Raw genomic sequence first — 19,942 nt, forward strand, 5'->3', positions numbered from 1 at the left:
TCATGAAATGTTAATTCTTTGAGTTGACGTTTTTAAGTGAATAAACTTTACCTTCCCTTTTGGACTTAAAATCCACTTCTGGTGTTTTTAATTTATTTTTTAATGAGTTACTCTTTTCTTTTTAAAAAAATAATTAATTTTAGAGAGAGAGAGGAAAGGGGAGAGAAAGATAAAAACTTCCATTTGTTGTTCCACTTATTTATGCAGGCATTGGTTGATTCTTGTATGTACCCTGACTGGGGATCAAACCTGTTGGGCAACCTTGGCATAGCAGGACAAGCTCTAACCAGTGAGCTACTCGGCCAGGCCACTTCCAGTGTTTTTAAATAATGCAAATGTGGACAGCTCTTTTCATACAGCCCTCTGTTCCTTCAAATGTACTTCCTTTAAGTACCCTCGTACAGTTGGGATAGCTAAGTCTGTGTGGCACACGGGAATTAGTTTTAGCTCTTTGGCTCTTTCTATGTTGTCTTTTACATCATTCTTTTTGTTTGTTTGTTACATATATTCTTTAGTTACTTTCTGAAAGTCAGTCTGTCTCATCTTGAGCGTCTTGTCATGAGCGCTGTCTTCTGGAAGGATGACTGTCCAGCCTGCTGGCTGGTGTCCGTCTGCTGCTTGCCGTGTTTCCCATCTGTCTGTCCTTGATAAAGGCAGGAAGGAGCACCTGGCACTCAAGTGCGTTCTGCTCACAGCAAGTTCCATCTTCACAGCAACACCCCATAGAAAGAGCCTTTTTTCTGCTGAGCTAGCTTATGGCTCCAGCAGGTTCTGTCTGGCCAGGAATGCCTTGTTTATCACTCATCATTTTAAGGTATTTTTCCGGCGTCAAAGCCTTCCACTAGCCACCTCATGCTGTCCTCGTTCCAGTCCTTGCAGAGGACTGGTCTCAGGGTTTGCTGTATGTGACCAGGAGACTGCCTGGAGGAGGGCTCACCATCCCAACTCCAGTTCCTCTAGTTGCAGGGGCCTCCTAGCCAGCCTGTTATCTTTGTGGGGGAAACACAACACAAACAAAACATTGTATCGAAGACTTTTAACAGCATATCTGTTTGTGAGATTGCCACTTTCTACAGACCCACGGAAATGGGCCTTCGGTGTCCACTTTTGGGGGGCAGTTCCTAGGTTTGACTCGGAGGTCCTTCACTAATGTTTTTATTGGTTTGCTTTCAGTGTCCACAAAACTGTTAACATACGATTCTCTGCTGGCTTTGGTGTATTGTGGCAAGTTAGCAACGTTTTGTTCTTCCTCAGGTTGGCAGCACAGTGTCTGTATCTGTGCTGCTGTGCTCAGCCATAGTTGTCACTGTTTCTCAGATCAGTAGCTTATTTGAAATATCAACGCTGGTCGGGATCCTACTGAGTCCAGTGCTGTTACTAATATCTGTGGTCTTCACAGACAACCTCCCTACCTTTCTGGGTGTCACTCGGGAATAAGTTTTAGCTGTTTGGTTCTCTCCATGTTGTCTTTTACATCTTTCTTTTTTTGTTACATATCGTATTCTTGGGTGACTTTCTGAAGGAGTGCAGGCCCTTCATCCACTTGGGCTCCCCTGGGAAAGCTCTCTTCCAATGAGAAAGGCGGTCACCGGTGTGTGAGGATTGGGAAGCTGCTGGTGATAAAGTGTGGAGGCAGGGTGAGAAGACTCCAGGAGCTGTGAACTAGCGTGTTCTGTCCTTTCAGCGTGACCATGCTACTGGCAGAGTGGGCGTGTTGCAGGGGACGCTCAGATTCCCAGTGTAGACGTGAGCCCTCTTCAGCCCTCCTTCCGGCTCAGGGATGAAGAGAGGATGCATGTGCTGCCCTCAAGTTCTGTTCCCACGCTGCACCTTGGTTCCACGGCAAGCTCTGCAGGATAGACCCAACATGTCTTCCTTCCCTCTCTCCCTCCCTCCCTTCGTGTTTCCCTTTCTCCCTCCTCTCCATCTCCTGCCGCCTTGGCATCTCATAATGTCTATTTGCTGGTGTTGTCCTGATGTGCCCTCACGAGGAGTGCCTTCTTTCTGTTGAGCTGATTTCTCTGCTGGGGTTCTCCAGCTGGTCCTGATAGTGTCTCTAAGGTGGTGACAGCCAGTTGACCATGTTAAGCCCACGGGCCCATCTGCCTCTTTGTGCTGCCCTGGCATTTGGACCAGGGCTTGGCCCTGTCTAGCCATTTCTCAGCCCCTCTCCCAGCCCTGGATTTCTGCCTCTGGATTTGCCTATGCTGGACATTTCATTTAAAAGGAATCATGTGGCCTTTGTATCTGGCTTCTTTTACTTAGGATGATGTTTTCCAGGTTCATTCAGGTTGGAGCATGTTAGAACTTCATTCTTATGGGTGAATAATATTCCATTGTCAGGAAAGAATATATTTGTTTATTCATTGAATAGTGGATCTTAAGGTGTCCTGAGTTTTGGTCCCCTGTGAGAGTCCGATGAGATCTGTGAGTCTCTCAGGAGAACATTCCGGAACGGTTAGTGTGTGAAGTTGGCAGAGTCCTCGGCTCCTTAGAGCCTGTCAAAGGTTCAGAATCCTTGTTTTAGATTATTTATTGTAAGACTTATTCTTCATTTGCTAATATATTTTTCTTTTCCTTTTCTGTGATTATACTCACACACAGCTGAATGTTAGGACTTTGAAAAGGGGTCCCTGAGGGTGAAGGACAAATGACATGGGTTGCTGCTCTGAGATGACCTAAAACAGTGGTTCTCAACCTGTGGGTCACGACCCCTTTGGGGGTCGAACGACCCTTTCACAGGGGTCGCCTAAGACCATCGGAAAACACATATATAATTACATATTGTTTTTGTGATTAATCACTATGCTTTAATTATGTTCAATTTGTAACAATGAAATTGGGGGTCACCACAACATGAGGAACTGTATTAAAGGGTCACGGCATTAGGAAGGTTGAGAACCACTGATCTAAAAGGCACACAGACTGTGCTGTAGTTGGGCTTCCAAATCACAATTAGATTTGGCTTCACAGAATACAAAAACTCAAAATAACAGTGTCTTAAGCATGTCAAATTTTATTTTCTCATATTGAAGCGGCCTGCAGTGCCAGGGCAGGCACCAAGGACCCAGGTCCTCCTGTCTTTCTGCTCTGCCATCCCTAGCACTTTGCTGTGACTAAGATGACTCCAGAAAGCAGTTCTGAAGGAAAAATAAGCATAATTCTGCCCTAATCAGCCTCTTAAGGAACCTTTCAGAAGTCTCCCGCTACACTTCTGCTCAATCCAATGGCTGGGGCTTAGTGGTGCGGCCATGCCTTACCCATATGTGTTGCTTCCCAAACACAAGTGGGCCTACTATGAGGGAACAATGGAGAGTGGGTATTAGCAGTCTCGAGCCTTGGAGCTATGGTTCTAGCCCCAGACCCAGGTCATACAGATCAGTGGTCAGAGACACGACAGGTCAGCTTCCACAGTTCCAGGTCTGCCCACCTCACACAGGGCTCAGGCTAATTCTGCAAATATGGAGAGAGGAGGACGACAGGCTTAGTGATGGTCATGTCCCAGCTCCTCTGCTTCCTTGGGAACCGGCTGTGTTGAGCGTCCCATTTTCCTCTCCCAGGGGACATTGATCTGCCTGTTAGGACTAATTTTCTACGTGGCCCCCCCCCCCCCCATTTTTTTCTGGTTTTAACTTTTTATTTTGAAAATTACCAAAATAGCACTGTGCTCCCGTATACTCTTTGCCCATCTCCCCTGATGCTGATATTCTGTAGTTCCAAGGTGCAGTAGGCAAAGCCGAGGAATCAGCAGTGTGGAATGTTCCCCCAGCACTGTTTCTGTGCACAGGAGCTGGCCGGCTCCGGAACGGCTGTGTTTTTCCCTCTTCTAAAACCTTATCATTCCTGTCTTTCATTTTAGTGTTCTCTCGAGGGCTGAAGAAGTCATCTCAGGAGCTGTATGGTCTGATCTGCTACGGCGAACTGCGCAAGAAGATTGGGGGCTGTGAGTACGAGCTGCCACAAGGCGGGGCCTGCTGTCCTGGCACTGTTGGGTCTTGGTCCCAGTGGCTCTTCTGTTTTCCCTCCAACTTTTGTCTTAAACATTTTAATATACGGAAACAATGAAGAAGAATGTAATGACTGCCACATACCTGCACTTAAACTTCCCAGTTGGTAACCTTTGTTACATTCATATGTACAGTCGCCCCCTTTCTTCTCCCCCTTCACATACTTGCTTGTTTTCTGCTCAGCCATTGGACTTTAAGTTGCAGACATCCTAGCACACCCCTAAGTCCCTCCCCCTCTGTCACCTGAGAACAGGACGTTCTCCTGCATACCTACAGCCGTATTATTACACCCAACACATTTCACATTTATCAGACAGGGACCACAATCTTACCTAATATCCTGCCCATATTCAGATTTCCCAGCACGCCCCAGCATGCCAGCTGGGCACCTGTTGAGGGCATTGCCCTGCTTGTAGCTGTGGTGTCCCTTAAGTCTTTTGACCTAGAAAAGCCCGCACTTTTTGGTCTTTAGTAACACTGGTACTTTGAAGGGTTAGGGCCCCTCCCTTTGCACTGTTCCGATCCTCTCCTTGTGACTAGATTCCCTTCAGATGTAGAGGGTGCTCTTGCCTTCCCTGGACACCTGTGCCCACTGCCTTGCATCCCTACCTTGCTTCCTCATGTGGCCACAGACAAGAGGGCGCACCCTTGCCTCTGCACATTCCACTTGTCTGCCTGTCACACATCCACAGAGCCACTCTGAAGGTTAAATGCGATCATATGAGATGACCATAGCCACCATCTTACCAGCCACTTACTTAACATGTCACTGCTGAATGGGCAGGTGGCTGGGGGTGTGGAAGCAGCAGAAGGTTGGGGATGATGGGCAGTCACTGATTGCTCTGCACATCTGGCCTGTGTTGGGTGACCTCCCCTCTCCTAAAACAGGCAAGAATGTGTAAGAGGCTCTAAATGGAACAAGTGTCTGGTTCCTACCCTGTTCTCTCCACAGTCTGAGGACTTCTTTGTAAATCCCTCCCAGCTTCTGCTTTGAATGGTCTGTTCAGAGGGACTATTGGGCCGCTTCTCCCTTGAGTCTCTACTTTCTCTTCTGCGTCCTTCTCTCTGCCCTAAACCTAAAGTGTTTCTTTTCATGGCATTGTGTGGGTACCACCTGCTTTGTTAATGATCCATGACCACTCCTCCATCCCTGCCACATCTGAGCCGATCAGCCAGAGCCTCTCAGCCAGTCTCTGATTGCATATGAATCATCCTCTCTGTTGGCTCCATGCCCCTGGGTTATCACCTGGCCCCTGACCCAAGGGGCCTCCGCATTTGGACTTCAGCTCATCTCCATGCTGGGCAACCCTCCAGCTTGGCTGCTCCTTTCCTGGTGGTAATGCCTGGTCATCTGTCTCAGCCCAGTTACATGTCACACGTGCACATGTTTAAACACACATATACACATTCACACACACACCCTGCTGTGGCTTTTCCCTCTGATCCCCCACCCACTGATGCAAATGGTGGGACGCTGTTGTGTCATTTCGTGAATCTTTGGTGAAGGACATGCTTCCACTTGCAGCCTTCTGCAGAGTGCCCTGTACAGGGCCGCCTCTCATACCTGCTTAGTGGTAATGCTTTCTGGGATGTTCAGGAGGTCAGAGCTCGCTTTTTATTCATTCCTTTTTCTAACTGAGATATCCAGGCATATGCAAATCTTGAAATAGTAGACTTTGAGTCCCTGCTGTATTCCAGGGACTTTGACACATATTACCTTGTGTAAAGCATCGTAACAGCTGTGTGAGATGGCATTGTTCCTGTCTGAAAAGGGGGCTGAGGACATTCCATTTTGATGAAAAACTAATGACTTCAAGCCTCCTTAGCTATTAAGTGACAAGGTTCCATGCTGCCTCCAGTCCTGATTTTTACACCGATGCTATTCCATCTGCCACAGCACCAATGTCAGGACAGGGTGAGGAGGGGACACTGGTTGCCTGTAGTACTCACCAGTTTGCTCAGACTGCTTTTCTTCGAAGGACAGTTTTTTGGACCGTGCCCCATTTGGTGACTCAGACCCTAAAGTTGGGGTGGTGCCAGCCTTCTCTCTGTCCCACCAGCTGGACACAGGGTGATGGGCCTTCTGTCTATCTGTCCCACCAGCCGGACACAGGGTGATGGGCCTTCTGTCTGTCTGTCCCACCAGCCAGACACAGGGTGATGGGCCTTCTGTCTATCTGTCCCACCAGCCGGACACAGGGTGATGGGCCTTCTGTCTGTCTGTCCCACCAGCTGGACACAGGGTGATGGGCCTTCTGTCTGTCTGTCCCACCAGCTGGACACAGGGTGATGGGCCTTCTGTCTGTCTGTCCCACCAGCTGGACACAGGGTGATGGGCCTTCTGTCTGTCTGTCCCACCAGCCAGACACAGGGAGATGGGCCTTTTCCCCCCCTTTACCTATGAACTCCTTTGATCTTAGCTCAAATGTTCACAAACCTCCACAACAGGCTGGGCCACCATGTCACACATTCTCAGCACTCCAGACCCTCCCTCCATGCAGCATCACAACTGCCTTTACGCTTATGTGTGCTTGTTTGATTTATGCCCATCTGAAGGCAGGTCTGTGTGTGACCTCTTTGTTAGTGAGCAAGTCTATAAGTTCGCCCTTTCTGGGGCTGTGCCTTCCTTCCTGAAGATCCATTTCATCTGGTACTGTTTCTCTTCAGCCTACCGAATTTTTTTTAATGTTCTTTGTGTAATTGTGTTGGCCATGAATTCTTGTAGTTATTTATTTATCTGAAAAGTCTTTATTCTTAAAATACTTTTGCTGGGTGTAGAATTCTGATTGAAAGGTGTTTTATTTAAAAATATATTTTTATTGATTTCAGAGAGGAAGGGAGAGGAAGAGAGAGATAGAAACATCAATGATGAGAGAGAATTATTGATTGGCTGCTCCTGCACCACCAGCCCCCCCACCCCTCCCCAAGTGGGGATTCGAGCCTGCAACCCAGGCATGTGCCCTTGACCAGAATCAAACCCTGGACCCTTCAGTCCACAGGCTGATGCTCTGTCCAGTGAGCCAAACCAGCGAGGGCTGAAAGGTTTTTTCTTCCATCACTTTAAAGATGTCCCACTGTCTCTGGCTTGCATGGTTTCTGGTGAGAGGTCACATCTGTCCTGGTTCCTCTGGAAGAGATGTTCTTTTTTTTCTCTGGCTGCTTTTAAGGTTTTGTCCTTGTCTTTGGTTCTCAGTCTGGCTGTGTGTTTATGGCTTGGTCCCTTCTCCCTCCCTCCCCCCTCCCCCCCCCAAAAAATATAGAATCATTCAAAGACTTTACAGTGAGCACCCAACATCCACCTCCTAGATTCTCCCATTACCTGGTTACTTGACTTGGTTTCCACATGTCCTGAGGACAGTACTAAGTACCAGGAGGGCAGAGGAAATGTGCAGTATCTGAGCTGATCATCCAGCGGACCCTGGGACCTAGGGCTCAAAGCTGACTAAGGCAGGCCCGCAGGTAACTAGAGGCCAGCAGGAGAAATGTGCACAGTGGTTACCAGAGGAAGGAGCCTCTAAACTAGCAGTTGAGGGCGAGTGGAGGTTCAGCATAGCCCAGGGGTCTGAGGTTTCTGGGAGGAGTGATCATCTGTGCAGAGGCAGATAGTAGTCCCAGGAGAAAGTCTGGGTGTGTGGAGAGGGCATGCAGGTGACGCCTTGTTCTGACTTTGCGGGAGGGGCTGCAGCTAACATAGGGGTTTTATTTGGAAGACCTTAAATATTCTGTTTGGATTCTACAGGAAAGTAATTATATCTTTACCAGTTTTGCTCCTAACTGCTCCAAGGTCATGTCTATTTCTTTTTCTGTTTAAAGGTATGGATGACAAGAATGCCACGAAGTTGAATGAGCTCATTCAGGTTGGGTAAGTACAAATTACATTATGAGACACCACCTGCTCATGTTGGGCGTTTGCATTGTTCTCTGAAATACAGAACTAGAAATACCCATCTGTCCCTCCCACTCACCCCACCAGAGCTTCTGCGCTTTCACCCGGACCACTCCGTTCCTTGTCTTAGGTCATCTCCCCCACCACCCAAGATCTCTGCTGGTCAAAGCTCAGCTGTCCTGTAGGTCGAACTCTCTCCTGGAACAGTCTTCACTGGCCTCTGCTGTATCCAGAGCATCACCTTCCTGTACCTCTGGTTCTTGTCTCCCCCAGCCCGGGGTTGGACGGCCTGTGAGCCCCTGTTTCTCAGGTGTGAGCTCCTGCTAGGTGGGGCTCGCTGCATATGCTTCTGTTCAGGCTCCAGCCCAGCAGGGATGCTCTTACAGATGCTCGTGTTGCATTCTCAAGGCTTTATTTCTATGAGCTGCTACCCTTTTGCAGCCAGTCATGATAGTAACTAGGATGTAGATATCACCATGATGTGAAAGAGCAGACCCACTCCAACCGCCAGGAGTGTAGGCAGTCTTAACTACTGGTGGTGTTGGGCAAACGGAGCCTCCTGGATGTGTGTGGGGTATGATTAGGCAAGTAGGAAGAGGTCACCTGCCATGGCCTTGTGGATCTTTTGTCACCTCCCCACCGCATTTACCTGTTGTGGCTTCAGCATCCCATATTCCTTCCCACCCTTACACCTGCCCTGCATTTGTCAGGTGGAAGCTGTATTTGCTCCAACTTTAAACATTTTTCTCCTGGGCACATCTTCAGGGGAGGAGATGGTAAGTGCGTGCCTAACTCTGTATGGAACTGCCAGAACTTTCCAGGGAGAGTTCCATTAGCTCCTTTTGAACCATCCTAGTGGGTGTGAAGTGGTATTTCATTGTTTGTGTGTGTTTTTGTTGATTGCAGAGAGGAAGGGGAGGGAGGGAGATAGAAACATCAATGATGAGAGAGAATCATTGATTGGCTACCTCCTGCACGCCATACTGGGTATGGAGCCTGTAACCTGGGCATGTGCCCTGACCGGGAATCTAGCCGTGACCTCCTAGTTCATATGTCAATACTCAACCACTGAGCCACACTGGCTGGGCTCATTGTGGTTTTGATTAGCATTTCCCCAATATGTTGAGCATCTTTCCTGTGCTTCTTTACCATTTTTATTTCTTCTTTGGTGAAGTGTTTGTTCAAATCTTGTACCTGTTTTCTTATGTTTGAGTTTAGAGAGTTCTTTATATATTCTAGACCAGCAGTCCGTGAGGTTCCAAAGGTTGGCGATCGCTGTTCTAGACACCAGTCTTTTATCAGATAGGTGATTTGTAAATATTTTCTTCCACTCTGTGACTTGTCTCATCATCTCTTTACTAGTGTCTTTCAAAGGGCAGAGTATTTAATTTTGATTAGATCCAATTTGCCATCCTTTGCTTTTGTGGACTAACCTGTTGTAGCTAAGAACCCTTTGCCTACTAAGTTCACAAAGATGTTCGCCTGTTTCCTTCTAAAAGATTTATAGTTTGACGTTTAAATCCATGCCCTACTTTGGATTTTTTTTTAATATGATGTAAAGTTTATACCTAGGTTTATATTTTTGGCCTATGGGTGTCCAGTTGTCCCAGCCTTTTCTGTAGAAAGGACTGTCATCTAAGGTCAATTGACCGTACTGTGTCTTTTTCAAGACCTTTAATTCTGTTCTATTGATTTGTGTCCATTCTTTCACCAATAGACATAAGATTTTTAGTACAAAGCAAAAAGCTTGTAAAGGTGAAACAGATGCAGGGAAATTAGTACAGTGCCTTGATTTAAGACCAAAAAGCATTGCTTATTTAACCAACTTCCTGTCTGTGCTTCTCCTGCAGACTTTTTTCAATTAACTGTGGATCTCCTTTTGTTATAAAATTATAGAATTAGATAAAAGAGTAAATGAATTGAGAAAAGCTCCAAAATTAAATCGTATTACATTGGTCACAGACCCAGCAGCATGCTTATTGGGTTTATCAAATAGCTTTGCAGAGAAGAAAATAAACCTCTCAGGATGGAAAGCCAGACTCCCATGCACTTACAGGAATTATTCTGTTGCCTGTTTTGTCAAAGTAACACTCAAGTGCAGGGGTTCAGATAGAATCCTCTGTTTTATTACTTTCCATCAGAGGTCAAGCTGGCCTGGCCTGTCAGTAGTTTCGCCTGTCTTCCCGCCATGGGGCTGGTGTGTGAGGGTGGGGAGTGCAGATCATGTCGCAGGACCGGGGCCAGGCCTTGAGAGGCCTTTTCTGTGTGAGCTTGAACATGGCTTTACCTTGTACAGGCTCCAAACTCAGGCTGCCATAGAACTTCCATTTGAGAGAAAAGGAAAGGAATTGTATTCTCAGGATGGTTATTTAGTCACAAAAAGAGGACTGCTCAATTTCACTTTTTTTTTTAAAAAAAAGGAAGTCACAAAATAGCAGTTTAACGGAAAATGTGATCATCACAAACACAGGTGCCACATGACACAGCTCCACCTGCTCTTTAAGTCTTGCCTGCTACTGTTTTGTTTTGTTTGGGGGCAGATGCAACAAAAAGTGATGATGGGCAGGAAAGTCCACTTGTCCCCAGAGCCCTTTATTGGAGGAGGTTGTTTTAAGATTCAACTTGGTGCTCAATTACTGCTGTTTTAAAGCTCTCCTCCCAATTCCCTCTTCAGTAGCACCTTGTGGCCCTGGATCGCCCATGAGTTCGGGTGGCTAAAACTCAAGCTTTGGTCTCAGTGGAGTGTGGTGGTGGTTCATGTGGACTCCTATCCTCTCTGAATTGCTCCTCCTGACAGAATTGGGGGTGCGGGGGGTGGGGGGGGCACGGAGGGCTGGCTTCCTGGGGCCACAGCTGGGAGTTAGCCAATTAGAAAAGTTGGTTAAAATAGAGTCATAAAACTTCATGACACCCATTACTGAGCACAACTTGGGCAAACCTCCCTGTTGTGTGGATGCTGGAGAACAGAAACATAAACCTTTCCTGTCCATGGTTTCTCTTCCCCTGTCTGCAAATCCACCTGCTAAGGTGACTTGGTTTTAAATAGAAATAAAAAGAATAGGTTATATGTTTGCCTCTAGAAAACAGACAAACAAAAAACAGTTATAAAACAATATACACGGACCTTGAAACTTTTGTAAAACAGAAACCTACATTTGCTTACCAGACACAGCTGGCTGGCCAAGGCCTTTTCTTTGACGGGGCCCATCCTCAGAGTTCTGGGTTGTTTTTATCTTAGAGGCGCTAGTCAAGATGCATCACTTGCGATGAACCGTTTTCAAGCGGAACGAGCATAGAAATGCACGGCAGTGGGGCTGCAGGGTGCTTCCAGTCACCCTCAGTCTTTCATAGTTGTCTTGCCCGCACTCACTTGACTGCCAATCTACGCTTATTGAGTAATTCCAAAGCATTCTAAATGTGTTTATTAGAAGAAACTATTTTTGTGGCTTTTGTACTCGTTTATAGTATTTCTTTAATTCTAACACTATCTAAAGTCCTGCCACAGCAGTGCTCACAGTGTCACTGGCATCTGTGACAGGCAGACGTGAAGCAGGCCCACTGACTTGACACCCGTGCCTGCTGGCTGTGAGTGCCCTACACCCCAGGTCCCAGTAGTATGGTTTCCAGAGGTCCTGGGGGGCTGGGGGACATTGCTGACGTGAAGATGTGGTCTCTGAGTTGGGTTGAGGTCACATAGAGATGGGTTGAAACCTACTCTCAAGGGGTCCTGTGGAGGAAGAGGAGAGGAGGGTACATCATCTGGTATCTGAGGAGGTCTCACTGTCATGGGCTTTCCAGGGGGTTGGACAGCAGCTGATGCCGCACACATCACCAGGCAGGAGGCAGGGCACGTTTCCTGTGAATGACAGGCATCCCCTTTGCATTGTGAGGTCTGAGTGGGAAAGTATTGGGCATCCAGAGCCATAGGGCTGAGCAGGAGCTCTGAAGGCCAGGATGGGCGCCCAGTCAGGACCCTCCCTGCGCAGGACAGGGAGCTACTGTTCATTGAGAGGTCTCAGCATTTCTTTAAAAAATTTTCCCAGGGCCACCACAGTGCGTTACAAAGGAAGAAACCTGCGAATCAAAGCGCCCATGTGCCGAGCCCTGAAGAAACTCTGTGACCCAGACGGTATGTAGAGGGTGGGCTGGGTGGGGCTGGGTGGGGCTGGGGGCGTGTGTTCTCTGCTCCATTTAGCAATCGATAGGCTGAGCTCTGCGTCCGAGCATTCCTAAACCCATGAGCAATTCTTGGGTCCAAAGCAGTGTGTCCACTCACAGCATTCAGATGGAGTGTGAGTGGTGGCAGGAGGGAGTCCCGTGGCCTCGTGTGGCCCAGTCATTGCCCCAGCTTTGCGGGTACCCTAGTGGCCATGTTGGCGCTTCTCTGGGCACAAGTTCTCGTGGGCCTCTCTGCCAGCTCTGCTTCGGCTCCCAGGCCATTTGTCCACGGCTCCTCCTCCCGAGTTGTCTGGCCAACCACGTTGCCTTCTGCATGGCAGTCTGTTGGCCAGGCTCTCACAGCCCTTCTTGTCGCAGGCCTGAGTGATGAAGAGGACCAGAAGCCAGTGCGTCTGCCCCTGAGAGTCCCCGTAGAGCTACAGCCGCGGAACAATCATGCCTGGGCCCGCGTACAGAGCCTCTCCCAGAACCCCAGGCTCAGGTAACTGCCTTTGGAGTTTGGTAGGGAGCCAGCTGGGAGGGATGTGAACAGAGGGTGGTATATGGGTTCCCTCGTGGACCCCTGAGTGATGCTCCAAAATTACATGGGGGTAGGGTGAGGGTAGTGTACTGCTGGGGGCCTGGAGGCATGAGTCTCGCAGGCCAGGAGCGGATGTAGAAAGATGTCGTGATTAGCAAGTTGATGACTATAGCATTTTCCCCCATTCCCTTTCCATTGCCTCTTACCATTCCCTAAAGTTTGGTATCTGATTTGTGGATGACTCACCACGGTGAGTACAGACCATTTTCCAGTTACACATTTTTATTTTTATAGATTGAGGTAAAAGTCACATAACATAGAATTAACCATTAGCCATTTCAAGGTATCCCATTCAGGACACTTGAGTACTTTCACAGTATTGTACAGCTACCATTTCTATTTTTGTCACTCCAAAAGGAAGCCTGGTATCCACTAAACAGTTGCTTCTCATACCCCGCCCCTGGTCCTTGGCCCCCAGCAATCACACATGTTCCTTCTGTCTCTCGATTTGGCTATGCTGGACATTAGGCATAAGTGGAATCTCCTATTGTAGTCCTTTCTTTCTGACCTCTCACTGAGCATAATGTTTTCAGGTGCCGAGCATCCACATGGTGGTGTGTCTGCTTCATCCCTCCCATGTGTATTTTTATTTCTTGGGGTTATTACGGCTGGCCAGGCCTCCCCTTCCTGACCCGAACGGTGCTTATTAGAGTAGTTGGGTGGGCTGTGCCCAGGTCCATGTTCTGGGTGAGATTTTGCACTGTGAAGGGTAGATAGGTCTCCGCTTTGTCTTCTTGCAGTTTCATATAGTCTCTAGTTACTCAATTTAAAGGGTTCATTTTTAAGAAAAGGAGTCATCGTGGCTCTGGCCCCGCCATGGTACCTTTCCTAGATGCCCTTACTCTTCATGGCATTGACGTGCTGCCAGCAGCCTGGGGGCTCTTCAGAAGGTTCTATCCCCATGGTAACAGCTTTCCCCTTCCCATTTTTGTTTCCTACAGGATGATCGTGGAGCTCCATCGGAAGGTCTCCAGCCTCATTGAATTTTTGAAGCAGAAGTGGGAGCTCCATGAAGTGCGAATTGTATCTTTTTCCTACTAAAGCAACCCCCCTGCACCACCACCACCATCATATCTACAGCATCTGTTGCCTCAGAATGGTGTCTGTTCTGCCTGTCACTCTCAGGATTGCACTGGGACCCATGTGGCGTAGCAGCTATGCTGTGAGATGGTATACAGCCAGAACTAAAATCCATAGTCCCCTTTCCTCTGCGTTTTGGGTGTGTGGTCCACTTTCACCTTGCACTGTTAGAACTCTGTCACAGCAGCCCTCCATGTGGTGAGCAGCTACCATCTGGCCTGTGGGATATGGGCTAAGCATCCCTGGGAGCAGGTTGATCAAATGACTAAGGATAGTGTCAGACTTCTCCTTAGCCAGCTCCCAGCCCTGCCCAGTCCACAGCAAGAACAGTGTGTGCTGGGAGTAGGTTCCTAAAGAAGGAAATACCTGAGTCGTGCCTTTCCCAAGGCCCTGTGATGCCCAGGGGCGGGTGCTGCTACATACGGTTCCTTGACGGTGCGCTAAGCGAAAGACACTCGCGGAGCGGCAGCTGCAGGATTCGTTTGTGGAGCCGTCACAGGAGAAAGTAATGCTGCACCTGTTCCCTGGGGAGAACTGTACGCTGACCCCACTTCCAGGAGTGGCCCGTGTGGTGCACTCTAAGGCCTTCTGCACGGTGCACTGGCAGGAGGGTGGCCGGTGCAAACAGAGCTCCAAAGATGCCCACACACTGCCTCCAGCTCAGATCCTGGGCATCCAGAGCGGGCAGGGTACAGCCAGAGGCCAAGTGAAGTGCCCAAGGAGCGGCACCGAAGGCAAGGGCGGGGGGCGGCCTCCTCCCTCCATGGACACTTCTCAGAGCTCTGGAGAGAGTTCCCCTGAAAGTGCCCTTGGGGAGGGGGCTGCCCCAAGCCTCAGCAGCCCGAACGCTCCCGACAGGCTTCCCCCTGGGCTCCAGGATGCTGGGGTACAGACCCCTACGGCAGCTCCTGTAGAGGTTGGGGACGGCCCAGCCCAAGAGCCCAGGGCCACGACTTGTGCCTGTGGCCAGCTCCCAGAGCTGGAGGACGATCTCTCTCTTCTAGACCCCTTCCCCCGCTACTTGAAGTCCTGCCAGGACCTCATCCTCCCTGAGCCGTGCCACTGTGCAGACTCTCGGCTCTCAGCCTGTGTCTCCCCAGAGACTCAAGCCCCCAGCAGCGCCGAGGTGGCCAACCTTGCCCAGACCAGGGCACCGTCTCCTGTCCGTGGCCTATCTGGCCTGGAGCCTCAGCCCAGCCCAGGGCTCCAGCCAGATGTTTGCACTAAAGACTCAGCAGATGGTCCTGCGGAGGAGCCCCAGGAGAAGGTGAGCCCCTCGGACCCCCCGCCACCTCAGGGACAGCCTTCTGCCAAGCCTCCAAAAGATGTCCCTGCCAGCCGGCTGGCCCAGCAGCTCCGCGAAGAGGGCTGGAACCTGCAGACCTCCGAGAGCCTGACACTGGCCGAAGTCTACCTCATGATGGGAAAGCCAAGCAAGCTGCAGCTGGAGTATGACTGGTTGGCCGAGCTGGGCCCCGAGGGCCAGGCCCCTGGTGGTTCCCCGCCTGCCGCCTTTCACAAGCAGCGCCTCCTCAGCTGCCTCCTGAAGCTCATCTCCACTGAGGTCAACCCCAGACTGGTGAGTGCGTGTCCGCACGGCTCTGTTGGCACCCAGAGGGCAATCAGGCCCAGCCCCATAGCAGGTGGTCAGGAGTCCCCCTGGCTCCTCAGGGAAGGGCAGGAGGCAGGGACCTCAGTGACCAGAGAGGCAGAGGTTCTCACAGACCATGTTTCATTTTATTGAGCGAGGCCATGCTGAGCACTGGCTACGGCTTTGGCTTCTTGCCAGACAAGGGCCCTGTCCTCTCCTTCTAGGCTCACACAGGGCTCCAAAGAGGACAGCAACCAGCAGGCCATGCCTGTTGGGCCTTGCTAGGCTCCGGTGATTCTGCTGAGCCCTGAGCGTGCCAGCCAAGGGGTCAGTGTACAGAGGTGAGGTGGCAGGCTTGGCCAGGACTGAGCCAGATTGGACTTTCTCTAGGTGTCGGGAGGGTTGCAGGTTTCTGCAGAGGAATGACAGGGTCGAGTTTGCACTTTAGAATGGCTGTCCTGGGAGGACAGTGGTGGCACAGCCTCAGTGAAGGGAGTGGAGCTGGAGGGGAAAATGGAATGCTGGGGCTGAGAGCTGCATGGTGTGGGGCTTAGCTTTGTGGGGCTGCAGCCAGGAAACCTCTGCAGGCCGACCTCCATGGGTAGCTGTCCAGGAGACGGCTAGTTGAAGTAGTCTGGGGTTCCTCAGGAGTGTCCAAGGTGAGTGGGTGATCCCTGAGCCCAGGGAGTGACCATGGTGGCCCAGGGAGGGGGTGATCATGCCAGGTAGGCCGTGGCATGTGACCCTAACCAGGGGAAGCTGATTAGCAAAGCTGCAGATGGGGCAGAGACTTGCTGATGGAAAGTCTTGTAGGATCTCCTGGACACGAGCAGAGTCCTAATGCAGGCTGTTCCCGAAATAGCAGTGTATGCGTGGTGTTTAGAAGCCTGGAGCCTCATACGTTCCAGGAGGGACAGCTGAGGGAGCTGAATGCTGTGGCTTTGGGGGACAGGCCAGGACTGCAGGCTCACTGTGCACCCCTCAGTACTGATTCACAGTCAGTACCAAGTGTAAGCGGTGCCTGAGAGCACACACCACACGTTCCACTTTCCCTGAACAGACGCTCAGTCTGGAATTTGCTGTTCTGCCTTGGTTTCTGGTTGACTCTCCCACCAGGTTCCTCTCCGTTTTCTCAGTTGTGCCCCAGGCAGTGCTTGCACACAGAGGCTCTCAGTGGAGCAGGCGAAGTGAATCAGTGCCTTGTGAGAGAGGTGGGTGGGAACTGGCTGGGTGCTGCAGAGGCTGGTGAGGCAAGACCTGTGGGTAAGAGATGGCCTTTGGATTTCGCAGCATGGAGGTGCCCCTCGGTCGGGCATGGGCAGTACTAGGGTGACTGAGCAGAGGTTATGAGTTTAAAAATGTTTTCAAGTTTGTCTTTTGGAGGGGGTCAGGAAAAGAGACTGGGGGACACATGAGTATGTCCAATACCTTATGGAAGGAGGCCAGGCTAGACTGGCTCCTGCGAAGGCTGGAGGAATCACGGCTGAGGTAGTGGCCTTGGCCTCAACTGAAGAGGAGAGTGGCGCAGGTTGGAAATACTATTGCAGAGAACACAAAGCAGAGTGCTCAGAGCCATGGTTCTCAAAGTGGGTCCCCTGTCAACAGTCTCAGCTTCACCTGGGAACTTGCTAGAGATGCAGTTCTTGGGGCCCTATCACCATGTTTTTTAAAAAATATATATTTTTATTGATTGCAGAGAGGAAGGGAGAGGGACAGAAATAACATCAGTGTTGAGAGAGAATCATTGATTGGCTGCCTCCTGCACGTCCCCCACTGGGGATTGAGCCTGCAACCCAAGCAGGCTTGTGCCCCAACCAGGAATGGAACTGTGACCTCCTGGTTCATAGGTTGACACTCAGCCTTGAGTCACACCAGCCAGGCAGTAGACCATGTTTTGACGCCCTCTACCAGGTGATACTGATGCTTCTCGGGTGTGGGAGCTGCTGCCCAGAGGCCCCAGCTGAGAATGGGAACCTTGAGTTAAAGATGGATAGCCTGGCCTTTTGGTCTCCCTCCTGCTGAGGTTTGGGTGAATCGCTGACAAGAGCAAGTGCCCCGGGGGTCAGAATGCTGACAGGCTGGGTGGGCACTCGGTTGGACAATTGAATGGTGAGTCAGATTGAATAAGCTAAGCAGAAAGAGGTAGGGGGGTGGGGTAAGGGGGCGGAGTCCTATGGAAAGGAGGAGGAAGGTCAGGCTGAAGGGCCATGGGAGGTACAGAGGAGGCATGGGGCCTCTGGCAAGCAGAGCAGGTGAGGCTGTGCTGAGGGTGTGGATAATGGGTTCTGTAATTTACTGGAAGGTCCCCCCAGTGGGCGTTGGGTACCTCGGAGAATGTTGAGGACGGGGTTGGTAAAGTCACCAGGGTGAGAACAGCTGGATGGAAGGGTGTCTCTGTTGAGGACTCGAGTGGAGGCAATGCCCTCAGGCAGCAATCTATGAAACCCCTGGGGTTTGGGATTTGATTCAGCAGGGAGCTCTTCAGCTGTGATTGTTTCATTCTAGAAGTTAAATCTGTATGTATGTCTTATCTACTCGCAATAGGAAGAGGCCATGGCAGTCGTCTCAGGCTTGTTTTTTAAAGGCTAGTTGCGGTCCCTGCAATTCAGCATCTTTTGGCAGCTAGAGCCCTTCCTGGGCAGGCTGGGGTGCTCAGTGCTTTCAGCTATATGTTCCCCCTCCCTCCCTTCCTCTAGTCACTTCCTGATGGTTTGCCAGTCCATGCCACCTGCCTGTGGGCAGTGAGGAGAGGTTTCAGGCGGGAGAGCCCTGGTTCCCTCAGTGCCCACCTGACTGGTGATTTTGAATGCCGGCACTGCTGAGTGACGCAGGGGTGCTGACCTTTGCCATCATGGAATGTGGTCGCTTAGCCTCTGCTGTCCATCTGATTTCAGGGAGTTCTGGTGCCTGCTCCCGGGCACTCATTCCAGAACCGTTGTTCATGGGCTGAGTGTGGCTGTTGTTTCTGCTCATTTCTGTCCTAGGCTCCAGAATCGAACGCCAGCTCCATGGCCTCAGCGAGACCCGCCCAGGAGGAACAGTCGACGACCCCCCCAGGGAAGGTGGTGAACATCAGCTCCCGGAGCCCCCGCTGCCCTCGAAACCAGTCTGCCCTTCGCAACAGCAAGACCTTCTCTCCCAGCTCTGCGCCTTGTCCCTCCTCAGGTGAGGCTAAGCAGCCACTTTGACCAAGGGCCCACCCTTCTGGGTGCCCCGCTGGCCATGGGGGCTGTGCCAGGTCTGAAGGCACAGGGATTCCTGAGGCCTGGCCCCAGTCAGCCAGTCCAGCGGGGGAGGTGAGGAAAACGGAAATCACCATTTCCTCAGAGGGAGGGTGAGTGTGGGCCTGTCACCAAGGGCTTTGGGATCCTAGGGTGCATGAGCCAGTGGAAAACATGGGTAGCCCTTGCCAGTCCATTCACTTGGGGGGATTGGGCTTTGTGAGGGCAGCAGAAGCCTCCATAACCTGCTGAGTTGGAGGTTTAGAGGCTGAGAAGGGTTGGTTCTTACTGAATCTTCTAGAGACTGTTTTCCTTTTTAATATTTTTTATTGTTGACAGTATTACAGAGACATTCCCCCCCCCTCCTCTCAGCCCCTACCCACCCCCACAGGTCTTCACCACCCTATTGTCCATGAGACTGTTTTCTTTACACCTAAAATATTCGAGTAAAGAAACCTAAGTTCAAGGAAGTCCCAGCAATACAACACAAACCTTGGAAAGAGACGGTCTGACCTGCCATCCACTGTGTTCCTTTGCCCCAGTTGTATATCTGGGAGACCTTTTAATTCAGGGTCCTTATTTGGGTTACTGGGTACATAAAACCAGGATCAACCTGACCTGCTTCCCTGAGGCATCACTTTTCCTTGCTTAGTTTTTTTTGTTTTGTTGTGTTTTTTTAAAGTATATTTTTATTGATTTCAGAGAGGAAGGGAGAGGGAAAGAGAAAGAGAAACATCAGTGAATGAGAGAAAATCATAGATGGGCTGTCTCCTGCACGCCCCCTACTGGAGATCGAGCCCACCACCCAGGCATGCGCCCTGGCCAGGAATCAAACTGTGACCTCCTGGTTCCTAGGTCGACACTCAACCACTGATCCACACCGGCCTGGTCTTGCTTAGTATTTTTATAGTAAAACATTAATAGTTGCCATGGCTAGAATCCTGAATTTTAAAGGTAGAAAAAGGAACGTGCATGTGTTGTGCGGCCCTGGTGTGAGGCTATGCTGACTGCGCTTGAGCCTTTTTCCTCTCTTCCAGCAAAGTCTTGTAACTCTTCCTGAGACTGACTTGGTGAGATGGGGATGCAGGGATAGTGGGGCTGAAGCCTGGCGTGTTCCTTTGTGTCCTGCGGCCAAGAAGGCCTCCACCCAGGCATGAGTTTCAGGACCCTCTGCTGTCCTGGTCCTTGCAATGGTGACCAGTGTGCATCATACAAGAGGTGAGGCGGTCCTGCCTCTGATCTTACTCTGATCTAGATGGGTGCCCCAAAACCTGCAATAACTTTTTGGCTGAAGAGACCTAGGGTCCTGGTGCTTTAACGGTGCTCTAGGGCTGCGATTTTCAACCTTTTACATCAGATGGCATACATCAACTAATTACTAAAATCCGCGGCACACCA

General features: G+C 50.3%; 1 protein-coding gene across 11 annotated transcripts in view; it reads left to right on the forward strand.

Annotated features, from left to right (window-relative positions):
* Nucleotides 1-19,942, forward strand: part of CRAMP1 (cramped chromatin regulator homolog 1) — a 62,936-nt gene that overhangs the window by 26,967 nt on the left and 16,027 nt on the right. For 10 of the 11 annotated variants that reach the window (XM_059692630.1, XM_059692637.1, XM_059692638.1 and 7 more), the window contains 7 exons: nucleotides 3,860-3,943; nucleotides 7,821-7,869; nucleotides 11,937-12,022; nucleotides 12,430-12,553; nucleotides 13,594-13,675; nucleotides 14,178-15,311; nucleotides 18,308-18,488. In XM_059692630.1, the coding sequence (XP_059548613.1) occupies nucleotides 3,860-3,943; nucleotides 7,821-7,869; nucleotides 11,937-12,022; nucleotides 12,430-12,553; nucleotides 13,594-13,675; nucleotides 14,178-15,311; nucleotides 18,308-18,488 (1,740 nt within the window). The remainder of the gene's footprint in view (nucleotides 1-3,859; nucleotides 3,944-7,820; nucleotides 7,870-11,936; nucleotides 12,023-12,429; nucleotides 12,554-13,593; nucleotides 13,676-14,177; nucleotides 15,312-18,307; nucleotides 18,489-19,942) is intronic. The other variant, XM_059692636.1, reaches the window with a different exon arrangement.

The sequence above is a fragment of the Myotis daubentonii genome, chromosome 4 (genome assembly GCF_963259705.1).
Source record: "Myotis daubentonii chromosome 4, mMyoDau2.1, whole genome shotgun sequence".
Lineage (NCBI taxonomy): Eukaryota > Metazoa > Chordata > Mammalia > Chiroptera > Vespertilionidae > Myotis > Myotis daubentonii.